This window comes from Jaculus jaculus, chromosome 15 (assembly GCF_020740685.1).
Source record: "Jaculus jaculus isolate mJacJac1 chromosome 15, mJacJac1.mat.Y.cur, whole genome shotgun sequence".
Classification (NCBI taxonomy): Eukaryota; Metazoa; Chordata; class Mammalia; order Rodentia; family Dipodidae; genus Jaculus; species Jaculus jaculus.
The window spans coordinates 50857457-50878989 of record NC_059116.1 but is presented as its reverse complement, the minus strand read 5'-3'; the positions used below and the strand labels follow the sequence as shown (position 1 = coordinate 50878989).

The 21533-nt window shown below is 38.3% G+C and overlaps 1 protein-coding gene across 25 annotated transcripts in view; it reads left to right on the top strand.

Annotated features, from left to right (window-relative positions):
- The window catches only part of Dtna (dystrobrevin alpha), a 425345-nt gene that overhangs the window by 113525 nt on the left and 290287 nt on the right, over positions 1-21533 (top strand). For 11 of the 25 annotated variants that reach the window (XM_045134785.1, XM_045134786.1, XM_004666766.2 and 8 more), the window contains exon 1: positions 8955-8976. The exons of 2 other annotated variants lie outside the window; for them this stretch is intronic. Coding sequence is in view for 3 of the 23 variants with exons in the window: in XM_045134795.1 (XP_044990730.1) it covers positions 8945-8976 (32 nt within the window). In the remaining 20 variants the exon portion in view is untranslated. Of the gene's footprint in view, positions 1-8937; positions 8977-21533 lie in introns of those variants that run through there. 12 more of the 25 variants (XM_045134779.1, XM_045134778.1, XM_045134776.1 and 9 more) reach the window with 8 other exon arrangements.

Here is a 21533-nt window from a genome sequence, read left to right as displayed (position 1 = left end):
AAAATGACCTCACTATCAACGTTCATTGTCCGATTTTTAATTTTTTTTCTACTTAAAGAAAGCACAAATTGACTTCCAAGATTTTTTAAAGATAATTTTACTTGTCTTGACTAGATTATGGTCTAATTGATAGCATAGGTAGAACTTCAGTGACAAACAAAATGCACTTTAAAAAAATGCAGAGATTCTGGGCTGGAGAGATGGCTTGGTGGTTAAGATGCTTGATGCAAAGCTAAAGGTCAGGTTTGATACACCAGGACCCACATAAGCCAGACACACAAGGGCACATGCCTGTGGAGTTTGTTTATAGTGGCTAGAGGTCCTGGCACATCAAGTCTTTCTCTCTGTCTCTACCTACCTATTTCTCTCAAATAAATAAAATATTCAAAAAAGATACAGAGATTCTGCAGATGAAGCAATTATTTATGATTACATATGTGCTCTCATGTACTCCAGGGAAGTATGACAAAAGTTTCAATATAGGAGACTACAAGTAACTTCAGAATAAAATGATGTCATTAGTTTAATTGAATGTTGTACTTCAGTATGTCTTATACAAATAATTATATACATTATATAATTATATACATTACTTGGATTTTGCTTTCTTCTGCCATTGGTCATGCTTTTGGAGAAAAATGAAATAATAGTGTCACACACACACACACCTGCTAACTTCGGTAGGATCAATTTGGAGAGACATCTGTTTCCTTGTTATAGCCATGCTAGAGTGAAGGCAGAGAGTTCCGGTTGAAATAGTGAGGAGACACCTCAATTCTCACCCCATCCCCTACACACAAGCCAAACACTGACTTTTCTTTAATTCACTTAAATAAATAGAGGAGAAAATTCAGTAGTCCAGGACTACTGACAAATTAATGGAAAAGGACTGGGTGACAAAACTTGATTTAGCTGAGTAGAAATGCAAACATCTACATGTTTTCTGAGGAGATGTCATCATAACTAGAGACAAATCAATTGGTTATTGAAGTTACAGTAGGCTCTTGAGACTCAAAATGGGGCTACATGAAATTCTCAGAAAGAGCATGTATTCTCCCAGATCAATTCTGAGTGGACAGATGACTACCTTCCTCTGTGGGAGCAGCAGGGTGAGGACTGTGCTCGGGAGCATCGTCACCAGAGTGGAACAGGCTCAGCAGCACTGGGGCTGGCACCAGTGGTTAAGCTGAGATGAGATGCTGAGCTCAGGGTGGGCCCAGGGAAGCCAGAGTGCTGAACAGTCACGTCTCCATCTGCTTCAGGACTTCTTACCTAGCACCACCCCCAGGAACCTGGCACTCCAGTTTTGACCATCATGGAGGTCAAACTATGAAGAGCATGGGACAGGTCACAAAGCAAGAGTACAGAAATCCAGTAACTTTTGAGGAAGTCAGAGTGAAATAGCTCAGCCTTGTTTTGTCATTTTATGCTGTCATCCTTGAAATGAAGCTAAGGGAAACCAAAAGAGAAAAAGTGTCCAATATAAAGAGACCAAAACAAGTCAACTACATAACATGAAAGTGAAGCAAACAGATTTAGCTGCCAACAGATGGAAAGCCTGAAGTGTGTGTCCTTACAGATGTTAGAAAAGATTGTAGCCAGGAAGTTTAGTGTGGGCAGTGGAAAAGGATAAATTAAATACAAATAAGATACTTAAAATGAAGAATATGTTCACAGGAAGAATATTCAAGAGAGGATATTTGAAATTCTTCCAGACAGATAGCAAAATGAGATGAATACAAGGAAAGATAGGCAGATGGGTGTGAAGTTTAGAGTATCCAACTAAAATTAGTTTAATTTTAGAATGAAAGTTCAGAAAACATGTCATAAATGGCTTTTAAAAATAGTAAAATTTCCCAAAATTGAAAGAATGGATAAAAGTTATTTAACCTAGTCAATGGTGGAAGAAAAGGAATGCCACATCATGGTATGCTGCTATGAGATACTGTGATAAAGAAAGAGAAAGTGAGAAGAAAGAAGGAAGAAATGAAAAGAGAGGGAGGGAAGAGGAGAGGAAGATGGAAAGAGAGCACACAGGACAGAGTGTGTAGGAGTTCAATCCTTATTTTCTAAAAAGTTGGCCAGTAAATATCACCTTTTGAAAAACCAAAAAGGAGATACATGAAAATGTTATCATTTATGTCTGAAATAATCACTATAATTACTAGTTTATCACTGGAGATGCTATCTCTAGCTTCCAAGGTACAGAAGAGTGAAGGGGACATTTGTTTTTGCTCTACAGCTATATGTTGCCTTTAAAAGTACATGCATGTTCTTAGAAACATATGAAAGCCAAATTTTTGAAGAATAAGAGCTAATATTACATGAATGCAGTGAATTGTAGTGCCCACAGTGTCAGCCTAGTAGAGGGGTTAAAGCAGCTGGACAGCGGCCTCACCCCTGGCGTCTGCTAAAGAATTCAGGCCTTGTTACTGTTCAGTGATGGCCTCTGAACACAAGGCTCCTCAGCAAAGCAGCAAGACTGAAAAAGGTTTGTAGGTACATTCTCATGTGGAGCAAGCATACTCCAAAAGTGTGAGCTAAATGGGACAAGCACCAAACTTCATGCCGTCTAGCTTACCAATAGTCTCCTTTGAGCATACAGAACAGAATTTGCCTGTTTCTAATCTCAAATATGTCTTTAAACCCTTGGATTAGAACTTATTTTTTAGTTGAGTTTGAAATGTAGATTGGATATTTGGTTATAAAATTTTATAGGCCTTAGGTTGTTGTGTTCATGCGTGTGTGTGTGTGTGTGTGTGTGTGTGTGTGTGTGTGTGTTTGTGCATGCATGCACATGCACACACACTGTGTACAAGTGCTTGTGTCTATGTGTGTCCATGTGAAAGCCAGAGGAGTACATCTGGTGTCTTTTTTCTGTCATTCTCTGCTTTATTCTTTTAAGACTGAATCCAGAATTCATGGTTTGATAACTCAGTAGGCTGACCAAAGAACCCCGTATATTCTCTTAACAACATGTCTTCAGTGTTGTGATTACAGACCTGCAACACTGTATTTGATATTTTTACCTAACTTGTGTGTTAGAATTCAGTCTTTATCAATTAATCTATCTTCTGGCCTAAGGCCTTGTCTTATGATGTTGCTTATTTTTTGTTATTGTTGTTTTTGTTTTCTCTGTTCTGGGGAAGGTAATGTTAATGTATGTTTTTGAGATCGTGCATAAATGAGCATGTTTCAATTTGGTCATATTTCCATCAGGTTATACTCTCATGTTCCCTCCAACCCCCGCCCCCCCCCACCACATTTCACTGAGGCTTCTTCTCAGAGGGGTTACCAGTAATCGCTGTGGGGTCATGAATGTACTGGTCAGTCTCTTTGATCCATACTGTTCCCACTGTTGGTTACAGAATCTGCTATTTTAATTACTTTTAAACAACTAATATTCATATTTATTATCTATCTTGTGAACAAAACTATGACACATCTTCCTCAGAAAACTTTATTCTTGAATAAAAACTGTATGCTTTTAAAATAAATGAGATGATAATGACTAAAAACAATCAACTACAAAACCATCTCCTAGAAAATACCCCTTCATTCATCAGCATTAGGGAGGAAGAAAATTGATCAAGCCAACTTGTTTGCCAGCGACCTTAATTCTCAAATACCTCACAGGTCAGGGAAGGCCTGGTTTAAACCCATCACTCGCCCCTGCAAGGGTACCAGGAGCATTGCTTCCCCAAGACTGTGCTAGTACTATGTATTTCTGGAAAATCGAGCAACTTAACTCCTTGTTCATGACAAATCACAGGTACCTATTTGCCTGGTATATGCCCCATGCTCTTTGGAAGCAATCGCTGGAAACAATTTTTCCTTTCTGGTTTCCTTTTCGTAGAAAATAATTTTATTTGACTTTGGAAAATTAAATTAAGGGTTTCCCATGAAGGATAAAGAAGTCAATGGGAATCTTCCCTAGACAAACCAGTGGAAAAAATGTTTGTGATCAATCCCCAATCTCACGTTATTGCTTATGAAAGGCCAAACCATTTCCTTATGATAAAGATTGAATTGTAGCCATTATAAGTCTTAATAGTTTCCATGTGAAGGCTAACGTGGAAAAGAAGACAATTATGGCATTGTGCTTGTGAACCTGATGTCTGAGCTGACTTCATAGCTGTGGCACTGTTTGGAATTTCTAGTCTGCACAGATGAAATTATGGCTAGTGATAAAGTCGATTATTTTACTTCACCCATTTATCACAATTCATTTGATTAGTTAATGTTATTCTCTGAAGAATAGCCAGTAACAATTCAATTTTTATAATCTTTAAAGTCTACTACTTAATTAGAAATATGAGAGGATCCGATTATCTTTTTTTCACAGTAGTTCTTGCAAGGAAGCAAGCCAGCATAACTGATCTCAGATATTTTCTGGATAACATTTAGAGTCAACTATGACCATGTGTGTGTGTGCATTCACAAAATGATCTTGGAGGCTTTAGCAAGGTCCTTTGTTCATAAGTGTAATCCGTAAGTCTCTTTTGTATGGAAAGAAGAGAGATTTTTACCCTAAAATCATTAAGCAAAATACAACTTTTTTAAAGCTAAAAGTAGACCAGCATAAAACCATTTCCACCAATTACTATGTATACAAAAATACCCATAGTTTTTTTCAATTTCAATGTACAATTTTAATTTCCTAAATGTACATTTTGCAATAGTGTATATTTAAAAATACAACAGAATTGAACAGTGTGTTATCCATAAACCAGAGCCAGCTATGAGCTCCAAGCTCTCTTTTTAGATCACTTGAGTATTTTTTTCTTTTATTTTACTGTCTTAGTTTTAATATAAAAAAATTGGTATGTAATTCATTGTACATTTTGATGGGCTTAATGAAGACATTTTCCTACACACAAGAATATCATGTAATGTGATTGTACTCACCTATCGACCCACTCCTTTTTCCTCATGAACACTCCTATGGTTCCCATTCATTCCTCCAGTCTTTTCCTTCTATCATGTCCTGCATGATTTTTCAATCTATGTAAACTCTGGGGTTAAACAAATGAGAGAAAATGTAAAATATTTGTCTTCCATTAAATCCTTTTCTCTAAGAAGGACATATTTTATCTTTATGACTAAGTAAGATCCACCATGTGCATATATACCACATTTTCTTGATCTGTTCATCTTGAGCTGATTGCATAACTTGAATATTGCACAAGAAACATAGACATGCAGGTATTGCTATGTTGCATTGATTCTGTCATTGAGGTATGTATTCAGGAGTGCTATAACTGCGTCATAATGGTAGCTTTTTAAAAAAACCACCAACTGGTGCTGGAGAGATGGCTTAGTGGTTAAGACCCTGGTTCGAGGCCCAATACCCCAGGACCCACGTTAGACAGATGCACAAGGGGCTGCATGCATCTGTAGTTCGTTTGCAGTGGCTGGAAGCCCTGGCGTGCCCATTCACTCTCTCTCTCTCTCTCTCTCTCTCTCTCTCTCTCTCTCTCTCTCTTTCTCTCTCTCTCTCTCTCCCTCTTTCTCTGTCTGTCACTCTCAAATAAATAAATAATAAACAAAAAAATTTTCAAAAAACCAACAACTGTATTTGACTGAATAAAATATCAAATTTAATTTACCAAAGAAATTTCTATTTTTCCAAATATATTGTAAATACCAAAGGTCAACACTGCAATTAGCTGCTTGCCCACAGATCTTCACTGGGAAGAAACCAGTCCTGTGTCTGGGCAGGAGGGGATGCTCTCATGCCCTAATGCAGGCTGCAGAAGCAGACATCTCCACTCAAAATTTCATTTTTCCTTTTCTTACCATTAGATCACCCTTTATTTGTGGTGCCAGATTGAACAGAGACTCATAGAAATATGTGCGGAGGGTATATGGGCCCACTGAAGTTTTAATTGACTCTTGTTATGTTGTATAATATAGTGTCACACAAAATAAATATGCATGTAAAAATATGTGCATACGGACACACATGCACATGAACAGATATTCAAAACTATCAACAGTATCAATAGACAACTTCCAGAATGGAAGAAAAATCTTCCCCAGCTATAGCTTCAACAGAGGTTTAATGTCTAGAATTTACAAATAAGCAATAAAAAGTCAAGCAATACAACAAAATGGGACAAAGAATTGAACAGAGTTGTCAAAGGAAGGCATAGAAATGATCAATAAACACTTAAAGAGATATTCAACATCTTTAGCCATAAGGGAAATGCAAGTTAAAACAACTTTGAGATTCCATCTCACTCCGCAAAGGATGGCAAACATCAAAAGTTGAATGAAGGGCTGAAGAGATGGCTCACTGGAAACAACTTTGCTGTAAAGCCTAGCCATCCAGGTTTTAACTTCCCACTGCCCATGTAAAATAGAGCCAGGTGCACAAAGCAGCAAGAGGCCCTGGCACACCCATATTCATGTTCTCCTTCTCTCTCTTTCCCTCCCCCTTCCTTCCATCCCTCTCTCTCTCCAAATAAATAAGTAAAAATGACAGCAAATGCTGACAAAGTTGTGGGGAAAGAGGAACCCTCATTCACTGCTGGTGGGAATGCAAACTTGTACAACCACTACGGAAATCAATATGGAGATTTCTGAAAAAGATGAAAATAGATCTGATACAACTATATTAATCCTGGGTATATACCCTTAAAACTCCACTCTTTACTACTGACATACTTACTCAGCAATGTTTGTTGCTGCTGTACTAAAAATCAATACTTTTTATTGACAAATTCCATAAATACAGAAAATATAACGTGGTCATAACACCCTCCCCTTTTCTCTTCCCAAGTGCTTGATATATGGAATAGAAATTCAGGGACAGAGGGTCTGCTTTCTGAGCCATGGTATCTTTTTTTTCCATTTATATATAAATTGATTTACAAATTTTAGAAACACTAGCACGTAATGCTTGTTAAAGGAAAAGAACTTCGTGTGAAATGTGCATTTTCACCTCTGGAGTTGGTAGACACTTCTATCTAGCTAATACTTCCTCTAAGCAACTTTGGGGAGCAGAATAAAGGATATCATGTGCTTATTTTCCTTCTTTTAATTTTTCTGTTGTTTAGACATCTGGTAAAGAAATTATAATTAAGAAGTAAGCATTTGGTACACCACCAATTTATATGGGCCATTAAAATATCAGTGAAATCTCTTCATAATACAATAAGCAGTTGATTTCCTTAAATGATCTTTCTCTAGATGTGATTAAAAAAAAAGCTTACCTAAAACAAACAAAAAATTAAAAACATCAACAACAAATGAAAACAAGAATACTGTCCTCTGAGGTTAACCATTTGTCCCTGAATTTTTTGGGGGGAGGGGTTGTCATTGTTGTTGTTGTGGATTTTTGTTTGTTTGTTTGGTTGGTTTGTTTTTTCAACATAGGGTCTCATTTTAACTCAGGCTGACCTGAAATTCACTATGTAGTCTCAGGGTGACCATAAAGTCATGGCCGATCCTCCTACCTCTGCCTCCCGAGTGCTGCGATTAAAGACATGTGCCACCGTGTCTGGCAGTCACTGAATATTTTTGAAATGTTCACATGAGTCCCAAGAAGCTGCTGTGAACATACTACCAATATGAGGCCAATCAGCTGGCAGTTGCCAACTGCTGGCATGTTTGGGGTTGTGATGTGTCTAGTGGCTAAAATTATGATGAGTTCATCAGGCCTTTTGATGATGTGGTGTCCATAAGTTCAGGCAATACATTCACAGTTTTGAAGATGAGACTGTAATCAGTTGTGGAAGATATTTGACTCCAATGAACTTTTAATAAGTGCTTGTCACTTATTAAAGAGACTCACTTATGTAAAGAGACTCCACATTACTCATCCATGTCAGACCTTATTTGATGAATGTATCTTTTTCCTAGTTTCGTGCAAGTTCCCCTTTCACAGATAGGTCTCTGTGTATAAAAAATACACATGCATAGCTGGAGAGATAGTTCAGTGGGTAAAAGTGTTTTCCGTGCAAGCATGAGGACCTGAGTCACCCAAATCCTGTCCCTGGCACCCATATCAACAGCTGTGCATTGCCATGTTCATCTGATACTCCAGGCCTTTGGGGAACAGAGACATAGAATCCCTTGAATTCACTGGATAGCCAATCTCACCAAAACTCACTGTGTTCAGAGAGACTCTGGAAGAGAAATATAGATGAACCCTAAAGGATACTTGATGTTCTTCTCTGATTTCTACACAATCACAGACAGGTATCACACTTCTCTATACTCACCATATATACTACACACACACACCCCACACCACACACATGAACACACTGTTCTTCCCAGTTTTATCAGCTTTATAAAAGTGCTAAATAAACAAAGACGCTTCAGTAGAGAGGAACTATTTCTTCCTGGTCTTCTTCTAACATTTGTAACGTAAAGCGTCAGTTAAGATCAGTTTGACCACCATTCTTATTTAAGAACATTTATTTTATTTCTCAGGAAACCCTTTCATGGCACAGTTGGCCTCCAGGATCTGCGAAGTTGGCCTTAGGGCTGTTCTTCCTCTCTAATTCCCAAATCATTTAGTAAAATTTAATAAGCCTTTGACAGTCTTTGTTGCTGTCTTGCTGGTCTGGTGTAACCACTGCCATTCTGGGTAACATTACTTATGGACAATAATACCTAAGCCTGAGCTACAACATAAATATGTTCATGCCCTAACACAGTTGCTGGGTCTTCCTCAAGGCTGTGAGACAAAATCCAGTCGAGTTTCTTGTTTGCCTAGCATGTGCCGGGGCACTGAGTGGTGCGGAGTGGCAGCAGGGCTGGGCTGCCTGACTTGCTGCTTCCAGGAATGCCAATCAGGGAGCTTGCTGTGTAAGGCGGCCAAGTTTGGAAGTCAGTTGGTTTGTGGCAATCAGCAGGGGGAGGGGTGTGGCTAGAGAGGCCAGCAAGTCCTCTGGTGATCTTCAACTTTCAAGTGCTTCTGTAATAGCAGTCAATGAAAGCATTTCCTTTACCCAAGCAGCGCAGGTAAGAGGACAGCTGGATAAAGCAGCATTAGCTGAAGGGCGGAAGCTCTCTGGCCAGGGAAGGGAGGGGGAGAGGAGGGGAGGGGAGGGGGTGGGGGAGAAGGGGAAGAGAGGGAAGGAGTGGGGGGGAGGAGGCAGGCGGTGGAAAGCAGGCCATTGGTGAGCTTATCCAAGGCATCTGCCAGTGGGACTTGGGTGGAATGTGAAACCAAATCATTTCCAAGTTAAAGATAGACACGGCACACACCAGGATCTGAAAGCTGGGTTTTCAAACTCCCTAGAATTTCAGGGAGTTAGGTTAGGATCTCTGGGGTGATTAACAGTTTGGTTCAAGTCCCTTCTTCAGTGCATGTGCTAGTCCATGAGTGTTCTGGATGCGCTGGAGTGAAAACAGCTTGAGAGGAGGCTGTGCCTGCTGTAGGGTAAGTGGAAAGACAGGCTCTAGAATGGCATTTCTCTCGGAAGGTGAACATTGAGTTTTCCTTTTGGATTGATATGAATGAGAAAAGTGATCATGAAAGTTTTGAGAGTGCATGTAGCCTGCCTCCCTTTCTTGAGAGATTTGGTATTATACATTTTGGGTGGCAGAACGAAATAGTATTTTTGCTTAGTTTTGAAACTTATATTGCAGGTTGTTCCTTCAGTTTTGCCTGTACCCTTGTTGTTCCCACTGTTAGCTCTTAAGTACCCTGAGCTTATGGAGTTACAAGACCAGAAACTACCTCTCACAAAACAGACTGAAAGTCACTGTGTTCATTATATTGGTTAAAACTGTACTACTGTGAAATGGAGTTCAATTTCCCTTGCACTTCATTGTCTTTTTCAAGTCTCAACAATGAAGAGAGAAATTTCCAGAAAAAAAGGAAAAAATACATTTTAATGGTAGTTTAAAATCGCATAAAAATCATTAGAAACAAAAAAACAGCAGGAAAAAAAGTAGTTAATTCCCACCAAGAAAACAATTTATTAATAGTTTGTAGTTTGGTGTTCCCTCATTAATTCCAAGCAGGTTCCCTACTCCAAAAGAGCTGAGGTTTGCTAAGTGGAGACGTTCTAATGAGAAGGGGTTTTAAAAAGAGAAGGGAGAGAAGTGTTGTGAGATTTGACATTTTTCATTTAAAGGATTTTAAAATGATTTTTTTCGTGGTAAAGTTAGTTTTTCACGTTTTGCCTATGTATAGATTCTGTTTTCTTGTCTGGTCGGGAGACCTCTCCTTCTCCCTCTCTGTCTCCCTCTCTAATCTCAGGGACAGCTTTTCCAAACTTGTACAGCATTCCTTCAGAATAAATACTGTCCATAATAGTCACAGCACATTGTGTGAGTTGGAAACTCTCCTTTATATGGGGAAAATAAATGTGCTGATGCTCTTGTTACCGAATGTGGGGCTGGACAGTTGTTAAATGTGACTGGCCAGAGTTAGTTCAGTCAAACAGACCAGATTGAAATGAGCTTGTTTAACTACACTTGGCACAAACAAGGAACGACTTCCATGGCTCTTTCACTCTGTTTGGCCAGGATAATAAGCTGTGTGCTTGTCTAAGATGAAACATGGACGCTGTCATGATAAAGCCACTTGAGTACACAGCTCCTCAGTAGTCTGGCAAGGTCAAACAAGATGTGCATGTGTGATCTGCCCTCCCTTGCCTGCCCACACCCCTCCTGCCTTCGTCTCCCTGTAGATCCTTCCAAAGTAACACTTGCTAAGTACACAGGATCTCCCCTCAAAGAAGAATCAAACAATAGTGTTTTAAAGTCAGCATCCCAATTCAGAACAAATTACCTTCACAGAGCTTAGGCAATTTGTTAAAATATGCCTAACCTTGATTAATACTTACAATTTATCCATTAAAGAATAAAAATTACAGCTAATCTTACTTTCCCTATGAGCAGGTGGTACTTTGTTAAGTTTCTTCCAGTCACATCACATGGCTGGTGATATTGTGTTACTGGCTATATCATGAATGGTATGATTGATATTAAGAGAAATAAGCAGAAATTGTAGGAAATTTGTGAATGCATATGCCCATACACAGAACACACAGAGACACATGCAGGGAAACCTCTTGCTTAACTAGGAAATCTCTGATGTGGTTACAAAATTAAATGAAAATTAAATTGGCCTTGTTATGTGTGCTTTTGTTGTTTGTATTTCACTGTTTAAAAAAAAAAACAAGTCAAGTTCTAATATGTAAGAATTTTAAACTATCATCAAACAGTGTGACAGGGAAAGATAATATTTCTGTGCAACTGTTATGTCACTATGATAGTCCATTGCTCTGTGGTGAGATTTACAGCTTGGCTTTCAGTTCTGTGGACATAGTAAAGGGCGATTTATAATACATATCTGCTAATTATACCTCAAGTGTGATTGGATTTGTTTCTATTATTACTACTTTCGTTTCTCACTCATGGGGTCCTATTTCCTCACTACTTTAGATCTCTTTTGTTGTTAAAATGTATTTTAAAAATTATTTATGGAGCCGTGCATGGTAGCATGTGCCTGTAATCTCGAACTAGAGAGTTAGAAGCATGAGAATTAGTGCAAGTCCAAGCAACATGGTCTACATAGTGAATTCCAGGCCAATCAGGGCTACTTACTGAGGCCCTGGATATAAATTAATTAACTACTTGCATGTAAGAGTAAGTGGAGACTAATGAGGGTGGTATTTTCCCAGAGGGAGGACTTTGGTTCGCACTTGCCAGCCATCTGGGTAGAGCAGCGATGATTACCTTAGAGCTGCACAGCTCGGCCTTCGTGAGCTGCCAGTGACAGCGGTTGGCTGACTCCAGCCCAGGGCCCAGACTCTGACTTCTCCACAGCCTCCACCAGGATGCCAGAACCAGTTGGTTTCTCCTGGCTTTTCTTCTTGAGAGTCATATGCTGAGAGACAAATACTGAGCCTTTAAATTTGAACTTCTGACTTCAAAACTTCCCTCTTTGCTGTTTTTGTATGCCATGTACTTTTTGCTGGTGTATCAGTCCAAATGATTTCATGACTGTTCCAAGAACACTCACTCTGTTGTTTTTAGAGTCATTATTCTTTCAAAGAAAAGCACTCATTAGACAGTTGACTATTGATGAGTTCAAACATATTTTCTGGTTTATATTCATTTTTAATTGGATAAAATTGAATATGCATTCTGACTGAAATATTCACATTTTACAGCTTGATATGAGCTATCCACAATACTTAATAACCTTTTATTTGTTTTAACTGGTCATTTTTCTTGTTAATTCTTTTAATCTCTAATCCACCCACCACCATCACTTCAGCTGTTGACCTTGAGACTTGCAGTACTCTCTTGTCCTATATTCAATATCACATTTAAACTGCATGTCTTAATTAAACCCCTGAGTCTATGCAATTTCTCTGCTTCTAGTCTTCATCATCTTACTCAGGAATCATGGTAGTCTCCTGCCTGAAGCCTTCACTCACTCTGTCACCATCTCAGCACACGTCTCCAATTTCGGGGCAAACACATCTGTCTTCTAAAATCATAACTATCACACTTAAAAAATTTTCAGCATCTCACCATTCTCTTTGAAATTAAGCTCCATCTCTTTAGCACATCCTTCAAGGTGTGTGACAATGTCAACTGTTTCCCGTTTCCTTCTCTTCTTTGTTGGCCATCACCAACACTCACACAGAGTTGATACATCCAGGACATGCCAAATACTTTCATAATCTATGTCGGTTCACCTACTGATTTCTTTTTATTCCCACAATGCTTATTACTCCTTAGATTTTTCCTCAGAATTCACCCGAATACTATTTCCTTTAGCTGTATACTTCACCTACTCTTCCTGATGTGTTAATGACACAATTGTTTTCTTTTTAAAATATATTTTATTTATTTATTTATCTGAGAGAGGGAGAGATAGAGAGAAAAAAATAGGCAGGTAGAGAGAGAATGGGTATACCAGGGCCTGTAGCCACTGCAAACAAACTCCCACATGCATGTACCACTTGTTCATCTGGTTTACGTGGATACTGGGGAATCCAACCTGGGTCCTTTGGCTTTGAAGGCAAGTGCCTTAACCAGTAAGGCATCTCTCCAACCCACGATTCTTTGTTTTTTTTTTTTTAATATTTTTTAATTAATTTATTTTTTATTAATTAGTTTTGTACTCAGTAAATACAGTCAAGTTGGTACCAATGTTAGGCTCGTCCATGTCCTACCCCCTCCCCTAGCCCTTCCTTGTTGAGGTCTATGGATCATGCATTGTGGAGTTAGCCAATAGTTATGGGTAGGAAAACTTTCTCTGCATATCATGACCCAATGTGTGGCTCTGACATTCTTTCTGCCCCCTCTTCCGCAAAATTTCCCTGAGCCATATTGGGTTCATTTTGGATCTGCTTCAGTGATAAGGTGTTGGGAGTCTCTGTGTTTCTGGATATTTGATTTGGTAGGTGTTGATTATTCTCTGTGTTGACCTCCTTCACCCTTGTGTTGGTACCTGTTTCACCAAGAAAACAGAACCCTTGCTTGTTTTGCCAATTATTCATAGTTTCAGCTGGGGACCTTTTGAGGTATGGTGGGTGGTTCTCTCCTTAGGATCTGTGTCTGAAAAAGAGAAGCAGAAGCTAGGTGTGGTGGTACACGCCTTTAATCCCAGCACTTGGGAGGCAGAAGTAGGAGGATCACCATGAGTTCGAGGTCAGTCTGAGCTACAGTGAGACCCTATCTCAAAAAAAAAAAAAAAAAGAGAGAGAGAGGCAGATTCTCCAGTGGCGAGTAAAGTTAGCACCAGACAAATGGGATAAGCTTTATTTTTTTATAGAGAATTTAATAGGTGTAGGCCCTCTTGTAGCCCATGATTGGTGGTAGCTTGATAATGAAGAGCGGGCTCATGTTGAGATGTGGTTTTGACTGTTTCCCAGCTCCAGCTATGGGTCACGTTCCACTGAGCAGATCAGTTAGCCAAATCAAGAGCAGTTGGTTTCCCACCATGACTATGCTCCACTATTGCACTTGTGTGAGAATCATGACAGGTTATTTGCTGCTACATGGCTTAGACCATGAGTTGCTTGGACTGATATTGATCATTTTCCCACAGTCGCCCATGTAGCACCTTCTGGCGCTAGACATGCTGACTGTCTGGAGAATGACTCTCTGCCAGCTTCTAGCCATGTCAGTCCATGTTATGTGTCAACCATGTATGGTGTCTTCAGCAATAGGGTCTTACCACTAACCTTTGGTGGGTCATCAAGTACTCTGACAGAAATCTGTCATTCTTTTTAGGAAACCTTGCAGGTGTCTCTGATCAAATGCTCATTGTGGATGATAGCTCCCTGATGGTACTGGGACTTACAGGTCAGTGGCCACGAAGAGAAGGAAGAAAAAGATAAGTAATATAAAAGAGTTAGAGAGAAGATGGGGGTGGGGAGAGAGAGAGAGGAGTTATAGAAGATTAAGGTCAGTCTTTATGGTATACTTTCCAGTTTCTTGTAACTCAGGTGTTCCCTCTAAGGGCCTGGTAATGGTTCAACCAATTGGTCTCTCTCTTAGGATTCTGCCATATACATACATACATACATGCATGCATGCATACATACATACATACATACATACATACATACATACATACATATATATATATATATATATATATATATATATATATATATATATATGTATGTATTTAAGGTAAGAACTCACTCTAGTCAAGGCTGACCTGGAATTCAATATATAGTCTCAGGGTATCCTCAAATTCATGGTGATCCTCTCACCTCTTTAAGTTTGTCTTTTAAAACCACCTACATAAGACCATCATAATAGGAGGAAAAGATGATGACATCAAAATAAAAAAGGGGGAGGGGATAGGATGGAGAGTAGAATTTCAAAGGGGAAACTGGGGGAAGGGAGGGAATTACCATGGGATATTGTTTACAATCATGGAAGTTGTTAATTATAAAGAATAAAAATAAATAAATAAAGTTTATCTTTTAAAACTGGCTTTGAATCTGATGAAATGTCCAAAACCAGTATATAAAATCCAAACCTCTGAGCTGGAGAGATGCCTTAGCAATTAAGGCACTTGCTGTGAAGCCTAATGAACCATGTTCAATTTCCCAGTACCTCCATAAACCACTTGCACAAGGTGTCACATGCACCTGGGGTTAGTTTTCATTGACTGGAAGCCCTGGTGTGCCCATGTTCCCTCCCTATCAGCCTCTCTCCCTTTCTTTCAAATAAATGAATAAGATATTAAAAATATTTGTACAAATCCAAACCTCAGAATTCCCATAGTAAATTCCCCAATTTCACCAATTTTGTTTGAAACTCTAAAACTGTTATTCCATTTTATAATATCACACATTATTCATTCACTAGACTTCGTTTCGTTTTGAAGATCTTGTGAGGAGAAAAGTCATCTTGAATTTCAACTCCTTAATTTTGTTTCTTTAAGTTCAGAAATCATTGAGTTTCAAAATGAAGTTACTCTACAAAAATTACCACTTATGAGAATTTCCCCAAGAAAGAAAGGTAATAGATGAACAAGGGTAAAATACATGCCTTTCTCATTAGAATACAGGTTATATTCAAGTGCAGTGACTACATAATATGAACTAGTTTATCCGTAACTTTTTATACTTCTAGCAAATTAATTCCACTCATAGAATATCCCAGCAATAGGGTCCACCCACAAATATCTGTTGAGATAAGACACAGGTGAATTTTTATTACCTGTCCCTTTTGATGGGATTATTCTGCTTTTCACTCAATATGAGATAAATCAATACATTAAAATACCTTTGGAAATAGGCTTTTTATACCATAAGGAGAAGTCATTCCATCAAAATTGCAGGAAACATAATTTCTTAGCACACATCTTTTCCTCGGATTAACATTTGTTTACATTTCTCCTTGGGGTTAGAGTAAGATTCAGAAAGTACAATGATGCCAGCTATACCTTTACACATTCACTGTGGAGGGAGATGAAGATCTCTGTTGAGCAGTGTGGGGACCTGCATGGCAGTACCCATTTCCCATTAGCTAAAATATGAGATCAGTTATATACATGTTCTGAAAATGCCTAGCATTTAAAATATTTGGAAAGCTGGAAAATAGTCTGTGTAACCATTTGCTAAACACCAGAACATAAATCTAAGTTACTTAGATTTACAGTGTAGCAATCTCTCCTCTAAAATGCCATGAGGGAAGCATTTAACTTAATGAGGCAGAGGGTCCTGGTGTGAAAGTTACATTATATTTTTCATTGCACAAGGGTAAATCATTGCTTCAGTTTCCTATACAATACCCCAGTGGCCTTGAAGTTACAATGTAGCTTCCAGAAAAGCCTGCTTTTGTCTTAAGCAATAACTTATTTTCTGTGAGTAGGCTTTCTGGTAATTACCTACCACATTTCCTCACAGTAGGCAGAATTTTTTGAAGGTCATTCACAGATAGTTACTGAACTTGACTTTTTTGTAACTTAATAACATTGAAGTAATAAATCTGGCATATTATATACAAAATGATAATTTAATGAAATTTCACTTCTTTCTATAATATTTAAAAACAAGAAGGAATTATGAATAAGAAAAATCATAAAACAGTTTTTCTTGACCTTTTCTGTTGTTGCAAACCTTTAAAAATAAGTAAGGATGGGTCATTTGGGGAAGATCCTTGAAGATTTAGAATTACAATCATGAAATAGACTGTTCTATATTTGCAAGCAATAATCTCAATCCTATTGGAACATTAGATGTGCAGAACTAAGAGTCTCATTATGAGTGAGGATTTTACAAGTATTTGTATTTTCCAACGAGATAATAGTAGAATTTCATTAATTTTTATCAAAGAGAGTTGAAACATTTGGGTATATTTTCATACTTGACAATTTTCAATGTAAACTATGCCAGGCATTCTGTCAAACCACTGCTGGTAATCCAGTGGTAGAGATAAAGGGACTTGTGATGCTGCTATATAACATGTGCACTTGCCAACACATTTCTTATGCAAACCATGAAAATTGCAACTTAGAAAAACACACAACACACATACACACACACAATGTTTTCCCACGTCCGAGAATGTACACATTCTGCTCACAGGAAACACAGAAGTAGCAGACACCACTGATGCTGATGAGATCCTCTCTGTGTCCTGAGCGGGTTCAGTACACAGTGAAATTGCCCTCAATAGCTGCAACAGAAGGAATTAAATTATTTACATCTGAACATCTTACATTGTTAAAATCTAGGGATGGCTCAAAATTATCCAATCATAAATGAGTGAGTTGGGCCACTATTGCTTATGGCTTACTTAAATTATTTAAATAAATATTATCCTCATAAGTCCAAAAATAACTTATATAATATTATAGTGATACAATAAAGTAATCAACTCATGCATATTTATAGAAGTAAGATTTGGGGCTGGAGAGATTGCTTAGTGGTTAAGCACTTGCTTGTGAAGCCTAACGACCCCAGTTTGAGGCTCAATTCCCCAGGACCCAAGTTAGCCAGATGCACAAGGGAGCACATGTGTCTGGAGTTTGCAGTAACTGGAGGCCTTGGTGTGCCCATTCTCTCTCTCTATCTGCTTCTTTCTCTCTCTGTCTGTTGCTCTCAAATAAAATAAAAATAAAAACAATAAAAGTAAGATTGGTTGAAATTCTGCAAGCTCCTTGGAGGAGTTAAATATAGATTATTTGTGGGCATTTGCATCTAAAGGCTTTGGCCACTGGAGGGCTCTCATCTTTTTTTAAACTAACTAAGAATTTGCTTGAAATGGCCACAAATTCAGTTTAAGAAGTTAAAAGGTAATTTCAAGTTGATTTTATCTCATAAATCATAAGATGGTATATAATTTCAAAATCATTTATTTTAATATATTTTCTCATTTTTTTAAACAAAATATCTTCCAACAAAAGACAAATTAACAATATGCCTACTTTTATAATCATTTCATAACAAAGACTCATGTAGAATTGCATAATCAATAATTTATATATAAGATCTTTCTAAGTCTCAGGGTTAGGTTCTGTTTAAATTTTTTTAAAGTTGTGCATGGTGTGTGCAAGTGTGTATATGAATATTCATACATGTGTGGATGCACATGCATGTGAAATGTACATGCATGTGTGTGGAGGCCAGAAGTCAACATTCAAGTGTCTTCCCTGGCATTCTCCACCTTATCTTTTGAATTTCTCTCACTGAGCCTATGAGTTTGCTAGACTTGCTAGGTAGCAAGCCCTAGGAATCTTCCTGTCTCAGTCTTCCCAGCACTGGAATTGCATGCACACACCTCCATTCCCAGTATTTTTATGTGGGAACTGGGGATCTAAACTCAGGTCCTTATGCTTGTGTGGCAAGTACTTTACCATTGACCATCTCTCCATACCCCTAAAGACTCTGATTAAATTTTAAACAATGTAGGCAGTAACTTTGAGGAGTGCATTGTTAACCAAAAAGACATGTACGCACAGTCCTGATTTATTGGTTTTGAAATAAGTGATAGTGTTATGATGTCCATATGTGCCCTAAAGGAACTGAGGCCACTATTGGATCCTTACAAATGAGTAAGTACGACCTTGACATAAAAAGATGCCAAGAACAGTCAGAATTGAAGTTCTAACAGGAGCAAAAATGCATGATGTATAGAGGGCTAGCGATCAGCCTGGCACCACTGTAGGCTGAAGTACAAGGCTAAAGTGAGCAGAAATGAATGAAGAGAAGTAAATATGGTCACTGTGAACAGTCTTTTACATGATCCTGAAGGGTTTTATCTCTGTTCCTTAAAGGTCTCAGTGCTTCTGAAATCCAACACACTCAGCAATGTAATCAAATTAAGAATAGAAAGAATGTCCACTCATGGAAGTAGAGCCAGAAATCCACATGCCTTCTTGCCCATATAAAATTATTTAAGTTCTAATATATTTACATTTACTTCATTGATACATCGTTCTTTCCTTTAGCATAAAAAATTTTCTCCAAATTTCTAAGAAGACACATTGTTTTATTCCATAACTTTCTCATTCCCACCACATTGTTGGTGTCATTACAAGTTCCTTTGATTACAAATCCTCCTTGACGTCTGGGGAGATGTTCAGTGGCCAAAGGCGAGCTTGCTACACATGTGTGATGACTAGAGTTATGATCCCCAGTTCCCATGTAAAAGCAGATTCAATAGAACACATGTATGTAATCCCAATGCACCTATGGCTATAGGAGGCTGAATCAAGAGAATCCCAAGTTTTGTGGGCACTTAGTCTGGCATTTGTAGCAGCAAGCAACAAGTGGAAGGTGAGAATTGACACCTCAAGGTTGTCCTCTAATCTCCACACGTTTGGTATGGCATACATGCCTGTATGCACAACACACACACACACACACACACACACACACACACACACACGGACATCAAAAGGAAATTTTCCTCTTGATTGAGAAGCAGGCCTATAGGTGGCAAAGTTCATTTAAACTAAGAGACAGAATCAACACATTTTAGATAACTTGATTACTCTGAATGCCAACTTAAAGAAGGCAAGAATGGCGGCAAAGGAGGCAATATTTGCTTATAGATATTGGACTTAGCTTAGAGTATAAGTTTGGCCACTGAGGTAAGCTCTCATTTCTTTTTAATTTTGACTCTGTACAAATCTGTTTGATAGAGTTGAATATTCTCCAGCTTTCCTTCAGTATGGATATGTTAAGCAAAGCTTATATAAAACTAAACTACACTTTATAATTTTCTCATAGTTTAAGCCTTTCCACATACAATGAATACTTTAGCAGGTGAGATAAGTGAAAGAATTATGACCACAGCAAAAAAAAAAAAAAAAAGTGCTTGTTACTCCTTGAAATGCCTCTCCTATCTCTTGTCCCTACTCCTTGGCATTTTGTGGCAGTATTCCACAGGCTCAAAATTCTGGGCTTTCCTGGACATTTTGAAATTTTTTTTGTTTATTTTTATTTATTTATTTATTTATTTGAGAGCGACAGAGAGAGAGAGAAAGGGAATGGGCACACCTCCAGCCACTGCAAACAAACTCCAGATGCATGCACCCCCTTGTGCATCTGGATAATGTGGGTCTTGGGGAATTGAGCCTTGAACCGGGGTCCTTAGGCTTAACAGGCAAGCGCTTAACTGTGAAACCATCTCTCCAGCTCTTTCCTGGACATTTTGGCACGTCGCTTCTTTGTGAACTCACAAATCCACCTTGTCCAGAATCAGAATGTACAGAGTTTACAGATAAATTATAAGTAAAGCCAAAATGGAAACACTCTGAGACTCAATAAGAAAACTTTCTTCCAGACATCTGTGTTAGTTGTGGGGTATGAGAGAGAGGGCTACACACTGTGCTTAATCCAGTTGCTGAGATCTCTGTCCCCAGGCTTTGAATTGTAAGTTGCTATGATGTCAGTGAAGGGAATCTAGAGGAAGCTACATTACACAGTCTTAAAAAATTCAAGTTTGATATTAAATCTTTCCATCCTGGCAGAGATTTACTGAGGCCTCTTGGTCCCCACATTAAATACGAATAACCCCATCAAAGACCCTCAGCAGTTTGGGGCAGGGATATAAGCAAAGAAGCAATCTGAAGCAATCTACGTATGCAACCTTTTAATAAAAAAAAAATCAACATTTTTTTTAAAAAAAAAAGGATAGTGGACTTCCTCATTTTACTAAGCTAGTAAGCATTTAAACTAGTAAGTTGCATTTAGGAGAGCTGGAAATGTGCTTGTGTGCTCATACCTACAAAAGATAGGCAACCAAAACCATGAACAGGCTATATTAACCAAATCAGAAATGAGGCGCTGAGGAAGTGCTTGCCACATTAGCATGAGGACCTGAGTTCAGATCCCTAGCACCTAAATAAAATGCTGGATGCTATGGTGCATGTGATGCCATCACTAGGGAGGCAAAAATAGGAGGTGTCCTGGAGCTTGCTGAATGTCTAGCTGAATTCATGAGCTCTGGGCTCAGCCAGAGTCCTTGTCTCAACAAATAAGACAGCAAGCAATAGAGGAACGCATCTGACATCGACCTCTGGCCTCCAAATGTATGTCCTCACATGCACATGCACACACATGTGTCCACACACATGAACACACAAACATATGCATGCATGCCAGGCACACATATACATCTCAAATAAAAGTCTCATGGAGAAACTTTTTAAATCCAAGATAAATTTAGTAAATAGGTCTTCTAGTAATTTCCTCCAAGAAAGACTTGGCATAAATAATGATAAAAATACAAGATACATCCTCTAGTGCTCTATTACCGGATGTCAGGTCAGCATGTTCTTCTGCTCAAAACACTACACAACCTGGAGCACCTGTGTTTCTATTTAAATCTTCAGATGTTTAACCAAAGTTTTCTTTAGGATCCTTTATGGGTTTAAGGGTATAATTATGACAAATTCCCCCAAACAAACCAAAATTGTTTCTTACAATTTCTGTTCAATCTTTAATAACATCAGGAAAGCAGATCTGGCATTCTTGTTGTTATTGTTGTTTGTGTATTCCTGAGGAAAAGGATTTCTCCATCTATTTGTGTTTTGGAATGACCCATTCTGTGTGAGGATAAAACTCAGACTTTTT